Source organism: Amblyraja radiata, chromosome 6 (assembly GCF_010909765.2).
Source record: "Amblyraja radiata isolate CabotCenter1 chromosome 6, sAmbRad1.1.pri, whole genome shotgun sequence".
Classification (NCBI taxonomy): Eukaryota; Metazoa; Chordata; class Chondrichthyes; order Rajiformes; family Rajidae; genus Amblyraja; species Amblyraja radiata.
In genome coordinates this window covers 25,521,156-25,534,901 of record NC_045961.1, presented here as the reverse complement: position 1 = coordinate 25,534,901, position 13,746 = coordinate 25,521,156, and the positions used below count along the sequence as shown (strand labels likewise).

The window sequence follows — 13,746 nt, the reverse complement described above, 5'->3', positions numbered from 1 at the left end:
TCCAAATGTTTGGCTATTTCATCTTTTATAATTGACTCCAGCATCTTCCTCACCACCGATGGCTAACTGGTCTATAATTCCCTGTTTTCTCTCTCCCTCCTTTCTTAAAAAGTGGGATAACATTAGCTACCCTCCAATCCACAGGAACTGATCCTGAGTCTATAGAACTGGAAAATTATCACCAATGCATCCACGATTTCTAGAGCCATTTCCTTAAGTACCCTGGGATGCAGACCATCAGGCCCTGGGGAATTATCAGCCTTCGGTCCCATCAGTCTATCCAACACCATTTCCTGCCTAATGTGAATTTCCTTCAGTTCTTCCGTCACCCTGGGTCCTCTGACCACTGGTTCATCTGGGAGATTGTTTGTGTTTTCCTTAGTGAAGACGGATCCAAAGTACCTGTTCAACTCATCTGCCATTTCCTTGTTCCCCATAATAAATTCACATGTTTCTGTCTTGAAGAGCCCAAGTTTGGTCTTAACCATTTTTTCCCTCGTCACATACCTAAAGAAGCTTTTACTATCCTTTTATATTCTTGGCTAGCTTATCCTTCAAACCTCATCTTTTCTTCCCGTATTGCCTTTTTTTGTTATCTTATGTTGCTCTTTAAAAGTTACCCAAATTTCATCTTGCTCAAGAGAGTCTGCCTGTCCCACTGAATTACTCCTGCAGTTTGGGTTCATCTATTTGTTCATTGACCTTACAGATGATTTATGAAAACAACAGGCACACTGTGATTAAAGATTATTTCTTTATCCTGTTTTCTAATCTCTTTATCATTATTTAATAATTTTATTTCAAATGTTTAAATACTGGAAACCATCAAAAGAAACGCATGTCATTCAAATAACATTTAATACACCATGTAGTCTTTCTTTTTTTTAAGAACATTGTTATCACAGAAATTTTAAAGATAGATGGAAATCAGCATTACATTGTGGGGTTTTATTCAGACACTTGGCATCCCAGCCATTGACTGGAACTTAGAGTGCGCACAATTTCTTTCCTCCAGTAATTATACTCATGCAGCCGTGTCCCACTGAAGAAGTACACCAATCCTAGGATGAGACAGGTCATATTAAAACATTTGAGATAAGAACCAAATTTTCCCCATCATTCTATCAGCAATATTTTCCATATTAGAATAAACATCAAAAGACTTTTGTTACCATGTGTGCACTTACCGTTATTTTGATAGGCTGCATCAATCTTGTCATTGATTCCAGACCACCTACTACTTGTCCATTTTGGATAACCATAATCCATAGACTTTATTTTTGCATTATAACTAAGGAGGAGAGAATACAACACATTCACTGAATATGGCAGATGACACATTGCCGAACATTATCTTAAGTAGCTACACTTTTCTTATTGTTCAAAGATCTGTACTGGGGGAAAGCTCTTATATTAAAATAGTATTGTAGCAAGGCATAGAAAGTTCATTAATTATTCATTTTACAATTAATGCCATCCATGTGTTATTTTCTGCATTATTATGCTTTTTAAAGCCCCTGTCCCACTTAGGAGACCTAAACAGGAACCACTGGTGACCTTGCCCGCCACCCAAAAAAAAAAACAAGGTCGGGGTGACCTGCAACCTCCTGCCACCTCCCACGCATATGTTGAAAATCTTCGACTATGAAGAAAACCGGCTTCAACTAAACCTGCGACAAAAAAATTATCGATGTTTCAACCGGCAACCTATTTTTAGTCGAGGCCGGTTTCAATCATGATGATAAAATAGCAGCAATCTAGATGAAGCTTCGACCACGCGGAAACCATTTTCGACCATTAGGGAGAGTGGCCAAAACCTCCGGTGACCTCATGGAAACCTTGGATGATGGGCAAGGTCACCAGAGGTTGCTGTTTAGGTCTCCTGTGGGACAGGGGCTTAACAATGCAGAATTTCGGCCTGCTTTAACACGTGAACAATGCTGAATTTGTTTAATTTTGATTTCATTTACATCATCGTTCTCACACCAATTGCCCAAATTTAGCAATCCCATGTTAGAGAATCGATCTAGCATTATTGTGGATCATCTGGAAGTTTGGAAACTGGAATATGTGGCTTTTATTTATTTTAAATGTATTAGTCCAAAACTGTACATTAAGTAACTGGGAGTTTTCTCCTGTTTAGGAAGTACATTGCATCTTCAAAAATGTACAATTCAAACCCATGCAAAAAATACTTCCCGGTTTCTGGCAGAAACATGAATTCATCAATGTCAGTGTAACACTGGCATATGGCATCATGTAATCAGTGCTTGTGTGCATTTTTGCTGTGATGTGCAAAACAGTATATTACATTGACAGTTGTAGGGATATAGAGGATACTAGACTAGGCCACCAAATTCAAATGAATGTTCATACCATATCATGCAGGGTGCAACGACACCACATTCAAATGCAGTTTCATACCATTTCATGCAGGGTGCAAGGCCACCACATTCAAATGCAGTTTCATACAATTTCAAGCAGGGTGAAACCATCATAAAACCACCATAAAACCACACAAAACACCACACTCACAGTTCAGTAGACATTCAGTGTGTTCAGTTGATTCACGGCTCAGACAGAGTTGTGACCTCTCCCTCCCCCATCATGCAGAGACTGAGCCACACCCACACTTCCGGGTTTTATAATCCCTCCCCCTCCCATCGGAAAAGGTGCCTTCATGGCATGACTGACAAGAGAGAGATTCTCAACATTTTTTAAACACTAATAATACTTTTATTTTTCATTGATGGGAAGAATCCTCTGTACCTGATGGTGAGGGGGACTGAGTGAGATGGCGAAAAATCACAGCCGTAAGTGGTAGCGTTTTATCTAAAATCAATATAGTGCAAACAGGAAGTTGTCAAGTTTAGACAAACAACCATTTGCAGTGCCTTTTACTTCAACCCAAAACCCCCAAGCAACCCTTTGCGGTGCCTTTTTACTTCAACCCAAAACCCCCAAACAACCATTTGCAGTGCAAATAAACGCAAAAGTTCGGGATGACCACCTAATGCCCAAAGTTCTGAGGTATTTGTTTGCACCATATGACTTAAAGATATCAAATTGTTTCAAAATGCAAGACGACAGACATAAAAAGAATGGAGGAATTACGTTCTGTAGTTGGAACATAAGGGGTGCTAATGAACCAATTAAAAGGGGCAAAATCCTTGTCCAATTAAAATCACTCAACGCTGACATAATTATTCTGCAGGAAACACATATGAAACAACAAACACAGATAAGATTTAAGGCAAATTTGATAGGTCAAGCATTCTACTCTTCATTTACTTTTAAATCTAGAGGTACAGCTATTATCATCTGAAAAGGCATACCATTCAAATTAAAGAATACTATATCAGATAAAGAGGGAAGGTATGTTATAGTTTCGGGAGAAATTTATTCCACCTAACTTACTATGATAAATATTTATGCTCCTAATTTTGATAACCCTCAATTCTTTAATAAAATTTTGGATATAATATCAGTTTAACTATCAAAATGTAATAATAGGGGGAGATTTTAATTGCGTTTTAGATCCTTATTTAGATAAATCTATAAAACAAAGGAGATATAACATAAGATCCAAGACTAGTGAACTTTTAAACACATATATAAAAAAAAATAATATAACAGATGTATGGAGAATTGCTAACCCAACTGGAAGGGAATACTCATTTTATTCGGCGGTACATAAAACATACTCACGAATTGACTATTTCTTAGTAGACACAAAATTAATTCCATATACAATTAATCCAAAATACCATAACAGCATTATTTCCGACCATTCCCCGCTAATTTTTACATTAAAAGTTGAAGGCATGCCGAGTAAAAAATCCTTCTGGAGGTTTAACCCCCAAATTCTAAATAACCCACAAGGTTACACATACTTAAAACAACAAATGAGATAATGTTTTGAGATTAACGATATGCCAGGTATTTCACCCTCTTTATTATGGGAACTTTTAAAGCATTTATTAGAGGCGTTATAATTTCATATCAAACATTCCTAAATAAAAAAAATAATATAGAACAATTGAAGTTAGAACAAGAAATCAGACAATTAGAGTTAGACAATGCCAAAGACCCAAATACAGATCAACATAATAAGATAACATTATTGAAATTTAAATTAAACAGAATTTTATCGGCAAGAGTGGTAAGACTATTCCAAATTACAAAACAGGAAAACTTTGAATTCAGTGATAAACCACATAAACTTTTAGCTCGTCAACTGAAACCACGAGAAAAGGAAAACACAATTATTAAAATTAAATCAGAGAACAGTGAATTATTAACACTACCCAAAGATATTAGCAAAAAATTTGCCCAATTTTATCAAAATTTGTACATATCTAAAACCACAGCAGATGACAATAAAATTACAAACTTCTTAGATAAATGTAACCTTCCAAAACTTGACCCCTCGGAACAGGAGGAACTAGGAGCTCAGATTAAATAGAGGAAACAATAAACTCGCTGAAAAATAGCAAGACGCCTGGACCAGATGGCTTTAATAATGAATTTTATAAGAGATTCATGAGATAAGGGGGAACTGTACAAAAGGGACGGATTGCATCTTAACAGGTGGGGGACCAGCATTCTGGCAGGCAGGTTTGCCACTGCTACACGGGTAGTTTTAAACTGGATAAGGGGGGTGGGGTGTCAAATGGGATAGTCGAGGATGGAGTTAATGGGAAAGGGTTTCTTAAATGTGTGAGCGGAGAGACAGGGGGGTGTAAAATGAGGGTAGAAGCAATAGGTAGCAAGGTGAAAAGTAAAAGTGGCAGGCAGACAAATCCAGGGCAAAAATCAAAAGGGCCACTTTTCAACATAATTGTATAAGGGGTAAGAGTGTTGTAAAAACAAGCCTGAAGGCTTTGTGTCTCAATGCAAGGAGCATTTGTAATAAGGTGGATGAGTTGAATGTGCAGATGACTATAATATAGTCATGACTATAATATAGTTGGGATCACAGAGACATGGCTCCAGGGTGACCAAGGCTGGGAGCTGAACATCCAGGGATATTCAATATTCAGGAGGGATAGACAGAAAGGAAAAGGAGGTGGGGTATCGTTGCTGGTTAGAGAGGAGATTAACACAATAGAAAGGAAGGACATTAGCTTGGAGGATGTGGAATCGATATGGGTAGAGCTGCGAAACACTAAGGGGCAGAAAACGCTAGTGGGAGTTGTGTACAGGCCACCTAACAGCAGTAGTGGAGTTGGGAATGGCATCAAACAGGAAATTAGAAATGCGTGCAACAAAGGTAAAACAGTTATAATGGGTGACTTCAATCTACATATAGATTGGGTGAATCAAATTGGCAGGGGTGCTGAGGAAGAGGATTTCTTGGAATGTATGCGGGATAGTTTTCTAAACCAACATGTAGAGGAACCAACGAGAGAGCAGGCTATTCTAGACTGGGTATTGAGTAATGAGGAAGGGTTAGTTAGCAGTCTTGTTGTTCGTGGCCCCTTGCGCAAGAGTGTCCATAATATGGCTGAGTTCTTCATTAGGATGGAGAGTGACATTATTAATTCAGAAACAAGGGTCCTGAACTTAAAGAAAGGTAACTTTGAGGGTATGAGACGTGAATTGGCCAAGATAGACTGGCAATTGATTCTTAAAGGGTTGACGGTGGATATGCAATGGAAGGCATTTAAAGACTGCATGGATGAACTACAACAATTGTTCATCCCAGTTTGGCAAAATAATAAATCAGGGAAGGTAGTGCATCCGTGGATAACAAGGGAAATCAGGGATAGTATCAAAACAAAAGATGAAGCATACAAATTAGCCAGAAAAAGCAGCCAACCAGAGGACTGGGAGAAATTCAGAGTCCAGCAGAGGAGGACAAAGGGCTTAATTAGGAAAGGGAAAATAGATTATGAAAGAAAACTGGCAGGGAACATAAAAACTGACTGCAAAAGTTTTTATAGATATGTGAAGAGAAAAAGATTAGTTAAAACAAATGTAGGTCCCTTGCAGTCAGAAACAGGTGAATTGATCATGGGGAACAAGGACATGGCAGACCAATTGAATAACTACTTTGGTTCTGTCTTCACTAAGGAAGTCATAAATAATCTCCCTTATATATCAGGGGACCGGGGGTCAAATGAGATGGAGGAACTGAGTGAAATCCAGGTTAGCCGGGAAGTGGTGATAGGTAAATTGAATGGATTAAAGGCCGATAAATCCCCAGGGCCAGATAGACTGCATCCCAGAGTATTTAAGGAGGTAGCCCCAGAAAATGTGGATGCATTAGTGATAATTTTTCAAAACTCTTTAGATTCTGGAGTAGTTCCTGAGGATTGGAGGGTAGCTAATGTAACACCACTTTTTAAAAAGGGAGGGAGAGAGAAAACGGGGAATTACAGACCAGTTAGTCTAACGTCGGTAGTGGGGAAACTGCTAGAATCAGTTATTAAAGATGGGATTAGCAGCACATTTGGAAAGTGGTGAAATCATTGGACAAAGTCAGCATGGATTTATGAAAGGTAAATCATGTCTGACGAATCTTATAGAATTTTTCAAGGATGTAACTAGTAGAGTGGATAAGGGAGAACCAGTGGATGTGTTATATCTGGACTTTCAGAAGGCTTTCAACAAGGTCCCACATAAGAGATTAGTATGCAAACGTAAAGCACACGGTATTGGGGGTTCAGTATTGATGTGGATAGAGAACTGGTGGCAGACAGGAAGCAAAGATTAGGAGTAAACGGGTCCTTTTCACAATGGCAGGCAGTGACTAGTGGGGTACCGCAAGGCTCAGTGCTGGGACTCCAGCTATTATCAATATAGATTAATGATTTGGACGAGGGGATTGAATGCAACATCTCCAAGTCTGCGGATGACACGAAGCTGGGAGGCAGTGTTAGCTGTGAGGAGGATACTAGGAGGCTGCAGGGTGATTTGGATAGGCTAGGTAAGTGGGCAAATGCATGGCAGATGCAGTATAATGTGGATAAATGTGAGGTTATCCATTTTGGTGGCAAAAACAGGAAAGTAGACTATTATCTCAATGGTGGCCGATTAGGAAAAGGGGAGATGCAACGAGACCTGGGTGTCATGGTACACCAGTCATTAAAAGTAGGCATGCAGGTGCAGCAGGCAGTGAAGAAAGCGAATGGTATGTTAGCATTCATAGCAAAAGGATTTGAGTATAGGAGCAGGGAGGTTCTACTGCAGTTGTACAGGGTCTTGGTGAGACCACACCTGGAGTATTGCATACAGTTTTGGTCTCCTAATCTGAGGAAAGACTTCTTGCCATAGAGGGAGTACAGAGAAGGTTCACCAGACTGATCGCTGGGATGGCAGGACTTTCATATGAAGAAAGACTGGATAGACTCGGCTTGTACTCGCTAGAATTTAGAAGATTGAAGGGGGATCTTATAGAAACTTACAAAATTCTTAAGGGGTTGGACAGGCTAGATGCTGGAAGATTGTTCCCGATGTTGGGGAAGTCCAGAACAAGGGGTCACAGTATAAGGATAAGGGGGAAATCTTTTAGGACCGAGATGAGAAAAACATTTTTCACACAGAGAGTGGTGAATCTCTGGAATTCTCTGCAACAGAAGGTAGTTGAGGCTAGTTCATTGGCTATATTTAAGAGGGAGTTAGATGTGGCCCTTGTGGCTAAAGGGATCAGGGGGTATGGAGAGAAGGCGGGTACAGGATACTGAGTCGGATGATCAGCCATGATCATATTGAATGGCGGTGCAGGCTCGAAGGGCCGAATAGCCTACTCCTGCACCTATTTTCTATGTTTCTATGTTTCTATAATCACCCCACGTTTACAAAAACTATATACCCATGCCTTTAAAGAAAAAATACTACCAGAAACACTAGCCGAATCAACTATTACGCTTATACCTAAAAAAAATAAAGACCTAGAAGAACCAGGTTCATATAGAGCTATAGCACTTTTAAAAACAGATCAGAAAATTCTAGCAAAGACCCTGGCGAGAAGATTGAGTAAATATATTAGTAAATTAATAAACCCAGATCAAACGGGGTTCATATCTAAAAGATACTCATTTAATAATCTGAGACGTTTAATATAATGTATTCACACAAAATAGAAGAAGAAGATGTATCAATTGTTTCTCTGGACGCAGAGAAAGCATTTGATCAAGTAGAATGGTACTATTTGTATAAAGTACTGCAAAAATTTAACATGGGAGAGAAATTCATTCTATGGGTAAAATTATTATATGACAAACCGATGGGAAGAATACTAACCAATAATATGTTATCTTCAAAATTTCAACTATCAAGGGGCAATAGACAGGGATGTGCACTATCACTCCTGCTATTTGCCCTTGTGATAGAGCCCTTAGCAGAGAGTATAAGAACTGATCCGAATATTGGGGGATATAAAACCAAAGATTCAAATAATAAAATCTCACTTTACGCAGACGATATACTTTTATACATCACAAAATCGCAAACTAGTTTATCAAATTTATTATACTTAATAGAGGAATTCGGATCTTTTTCAGGTTATAGAATAAACTGGAATAAAAGTGAAATTATGATGTTAAAACCTCAAGAATCAACACATTTATTAAAATTTCCCTTTAAAATCGCAACAGAAAAATTTAAATACTTGGGTTTCCAAATTACTAGAAAATATAAATCATTATTTAATGCTAATTTCATGCCGCTATTAACTAAATTGAATGCGCAGATTAAATTCTGGAAAACATTGACGTTGTCCTTAATAGGCAGAATAAACGCTATAAAAATGATTTTTTTTTACCACAAATATTATACCTATTCCAATCAATACCATTATACATACCAAAAAACTTCTTTAAAAAGCTAGACTCTAATATTACAAATTTCATTTGGGACTATTAATCACATAGAATCCAAAGAAAACATTTGTGTAAACCCAAAGATGCTGGGGGACTTTCACTCCTGAACTTTTTGTACTACCTGTACTACTGGGCAGTGCATATGATAAATATAATCTATTGGTTGGACAGTTCTGCCCAACAGTCAGAATGGATAAAAATGGAGAAAGAGGACTGACCTCTTCTCCCCCCAATAAAAATGAACAACACAATATACAAGAAGAACCCAATCATAATACAATACGAATTTGGAAACAAATAAAATTAACTTTAAAATTAAGAAATCTATCACTTTTAACCCCATTAGTTAATAATCCAGCATTTAAACCATCTTACACTGATAAAACATATAACCAATGGGAAAAACTGGGAATTAAACAGATCGGTGATATGTCCGAAATGGGCAACTTGCTGTCATTTCAACAATTACAATCAAATTACAAGCTGAAAAATAACCAATACTTTAAATATCTTCAGATCCGTGACTTCCTGAAAAAATATATACAAGGATACCAAACTTTAACTCTAGACTCATTGGAAGAAGCAATGAACAGTAAGGCTGAATCAAGGAAATTAATATCATATTTATACAATAGTATCTTAAATATAGAATGACCACAGACAGAGGCACTTAAAGAATGGGAACGAGAACTACTGATAAAAATCCCGAAAGAAACTTGGGAAAAACACTTGATATACTGTATATACATAAATGTTCGATTACTGCAAGACATAATTTAATTCAATTTAAAATTCTACACAGATTATATTATTCGAAAACTAGATTGCACAAATTCTACCGAAATACTTCCCCCATTTGTGATAAATGTTTATCTCAGAATGCCACTATAACACACTCTTTTGTTTCTTGTATAAAATTACACAAATTCTGGAGCGAAATCTTTGAAATTTTCACAAAAGTACTTAAGATAAAACTTGATCCTAACACTGAATTGATTATATTTGGATTACTGGAAGACGAGAATAAATCGAATATGTTTCAAAAATCATTCCTTAATTATGGTTTAATAACGGCAAAAAAACTTACACTGACATTTTGGAAAAATATATTGATACCAACGCTTAAAATGTGGATTTCAAACATGTTGGAAACCCTACATCTTGAAGAAATGTGATTCCTCCTAACAGACAAAGTAGACCAATTCCAAAGGATTTGGTCTCCATTTGTCGACTTCTCAGAAGCATATGGTGCAACACAAACGTAGAAACGACCCGTTTCAGGACTGGGTGAATGGTGGTCAAGAATAACAAATAGCTATCTCTCCTTTATTCTTCTGCTTACTACCTCTGCTTCTTTTCTCTTCATTTTCTTTCTTTTCTCATTTTCCCTTTTCTCACTTTCTGATATCACACACTTCTCTATTTCTTTTCTATTATTTTTCTGTCTCCTTTTTATTGTTAAAATAAAAATAATAAGAAGCTGTACATGAATTATAACATGCCAATATATACTAGGTACCTATGGTGCCATATTATTGTGCTTCTAATAAAAATAAAAATTAAAACAAATTTAAAAAAAAACATTTGCAGTGCCTTTTTACTTCCACTCAAAACCCCCAAACAACCATTTGCAGTGCCTTTTTACTTCAACCCAAACCCCCCAAACAACCATTTGCAGTGCCTTTTTACTTCAACCCAAACCCCCCCAAACAACCATTTGTAGTGCCTTTTTACTTCAAACCAACCACATTTTCATTTTCAAACCACATTAAGGGCACTCACAGTTGAGTAGACGTGTGTTCAGTGTGATTCAGAGCTCAGAGAGACGTGGCCCTCTTGCTTCCTTCATCTTGCAGAGACTGAGTGAGGCACACCACTTCCGGGTTTTATAGTCCCTCCCCCTCCCACCAGCAGGGGCAGCAGAGAGAATGGCAAAATATTTTAAAACATTAATATCTCTCTGATTTTTCATCGATGGGAAAAATCCTCCAGTCCAGTCCTACGGAGGGGGGCTCTGAGCGAGGTGGCCAAAACTGACAGCAATAAGTGGCGGCGTTCTCTCGGAAATCACATCGCAGTGAGTCAAAAGCGGTCAAGATCTTACATTTAGTAATATAGATTTCAAGGACATAGGTTTAAGGTGAGGGGGAAAAAATTAGTAAGAGTCAGAGGGGTACTTTTTCCACTCAGAGGGGGGTGGGTGTATGGAACGAGCTGCCAAGGAGGTAGTTCAGGCAGGTACTAGCGCAATGTTTACTATCGCAAACATTTAGACAAGTACATGGATAGGATAGGTGTAGAGGGAAATGGGCCAAATACAGGAAGCTGGGAGTAGTGTAGATGGAACATGCTGGCCAGTGTGGACAAATTGGGCCAAACGGTCTGTTTCGACACTGTATGACTATGACTCTATAATCAGGTCAACATCCCCCTGCCCACATAAAATTGCTCTGGTCCCAGATTTCAAGTTGTTTTATAATTCATTATTTCTGAGCAATGGTCTGGATAGCATGAAAACTGGACTGCAGCCTCTGGGAGCGTTCATGCTAAAGATTAAAATCTGCCTGTTGGTGTACAAGACACAATGGTCCTCCTCAGGTACCTTGATACTCAGCCCTCCACTGAATGCAGAAATCTTCCAGTATTTACATTGTAGGTAATGGGGAAAAAGATCTGTGGAGCGGAACAGTCATTTTTGCCAACAATTTCTCGTGCTAAGGGCAATTAGAAATCTATTGGCATGTGCAGATCGAGTGAATGCCTGACCCTACTGATTGAACACACATAGCAATATTACATTACAAAGGTGCAATAGAAAACTGATTTATAAAGGTGCTAAATTGGCCACGTCAGGAAAAGAGAATCCAGAAAGAGCCAAGTAATAGGACAATGTTTTGTGCATCAGGAAAGATGGTACTGAAAGTAAGAAAGGGCAAGACCATGGGAGGACAAGACCGTGGGTGGCTTTAAACAGAAGTGCTGTCATTTTAAGTTTGAGATGTTAGCCAAAGAGCCTGTGTACATTAGCAAAGCAGGAATGAGGGGAGAGTGTAAGATAGTGTGGAATGGAACATGGCAAAAGTATTTGGGAAAAAGCTGAAGCTCACAGAGGTTGAGAATAAAAGGCTGCTCAGTGGATCATTGTTTTAATTGAGACACAACAAACTCCAAATGCTGTGAATGGAGCAAAAAACTAATTGCTGAAGGAACCCAATAGTTCAATTAGATATTGACAAACGCTGTAATGAAGATTTCAGCACAGATAAACTGAGGTCCTGATACAATAGAAGTGGAAATCAGAGGCCTTTATGTTAAAAAGGGCATGGTCAAAAACCACAGGTCAGATCAAACATGTAGTAGATAGTTGAATGTGACACACAAACTGGAAGGGGATGGAGGCAGTAAAACGATGACTGCATCATGGCTGCCTCCTGTACCCATGCAGAACATGTTGATTGGCTCCATCACAGGGGACAAACTATCGACCTCCTCCCACAGTTATCAGGGCTGCATTACCTCCCACCCAGCCTCTTGCAAAAACGCTACTCTCAATTCCTCCATCTCTACCACATCTGCTCCCAAGTTGAGACTTTCCATTCTAGGACATCTGAAATGACCTCTTCCATTAATAAAAGTGATGTCCCCCTTCTGTCATAGATGGGTCCCTCACCCACATCTCCTCTGTCTCATAGTTCTCCTCTTGCTCCACATCCCCCCCAGATGGAAGAAGAATAGAGGTTCCCTGGTCCTCATCTTTCACCCCACCAGCCTCTACATCCAACACATCATAGTCTGACATTTCTATCAACTCCAATGTGATCCCACCTGTAGTCACATCTTCCCATTTCCACCCCTTTCTGCCATCTGCAGACACTGCTCTGTTTGCAACTCCTTGGTCCACTCATCCCTTCCCACCCATACCGCCCCCTCCCCAGGTACTTTTTATTGCAACCACAGGAGATGTAACTCCAGTCCCAAAACCTCCTCCCTCGCCTTGATCCAGGGAGTCTGACAGTCCTTTCAGGTGAGACAGAGGTCCACCTCCTCCAACCTCAACTACTGTATCCGCTGTTCTAGGTGTGGACTCCTTATACATCGGCGAGTCCAAGCTCAGACTCGGCGATTGTCACCTTCCCCTCTGCTAACAATGAACCATTGTACATTTCCTTGATCATCATCTCTTTTGATCTGTGCTTTTCATACCTTACATGCTCTTTGTACTCTTCCATATCTCTAGTTTACTCTCCCCTGACTCTCAGTCTGATGAAGGGTCTCAACCCAAAATGTCACCCATTCTTTTTCTCCAGAGATGCTGCCTGTCCTGCTGAATTACTCCCACATTTTGTGTCTAACTTCAGTATGAACATTGACTTCTCCCGTTTTAGGTAACCTCTAACTAACTTCTTCTTCCCCCCTTTAATCGGTCTAAAGAAAGGTATTTAATCAGCCCAAAATATCACTGATCCATGTACTCCAGAGATGCTGTCTGACTGTTGAGTTACTCCAGTCCTTTTAAATACTTTGTGGCAATGCCTATTGACAATGGCATTAAAGAAATTGCAGTCTTATGGGCCTGTCCCACTTACGCGACTTTTTCAGCGACTGCTGGCACCCGTCATAGATCGTTGCAGGTGGCTGAAATTTTTCAACATGGTGAAAATTCAGCGGCGACCAGAAAGATGCTACCACTCTTTGGGCAACTGAGGAGACTACTCGCGGCCATACAGGCGACACCCTGGCGACCATGTCGCGGGGTGAAGCCTGTATCGTCGTGTGTTGTCGCCCAAAGAGTCATACCTTGTTCTGGACGCCGCTGGATTTTCATCCTGTTGAAAATTTTCAGTGACCTGCTGTGACTATGACGGGTGCCAGCAGTCGCCGAAAAAGTCGGGTAAGTGGAACAGGCCCTTAACTATCCAAT

The 13,746-nt window shown here is 39.3% G+C and overlaps 1 protein-coding gene across 1 annotated transcript in view; it reads right to left on the bottom strand.

Moving 5' to 3' along the window:
• Positions 1–829: 829 nt before the first annotated feature.
• LOC116974702 (collagenase 3-like) overlaps positions 830–13,746 on the bottom strand; it is a 72,209-nt gene continuing 59,292 nt past the window's right edge. Inside the window, exons 18-19 of the mRNA XM_033023423.1 lie at positions 1,188–1,291; positions 830–1,061 (exon numbers count right to left, since the gene is read on the bottom strand). Coding sequence (XP_032879314.1) covers positions 949–1,061; positions 1,188–1,291 — 217 coding nt within the window. The 3' untranslated portion in view covers positions 830–948. The remainder of the gene's footprint in view (positions 1,062–1,187; positions 1,292–13,746) is intronic.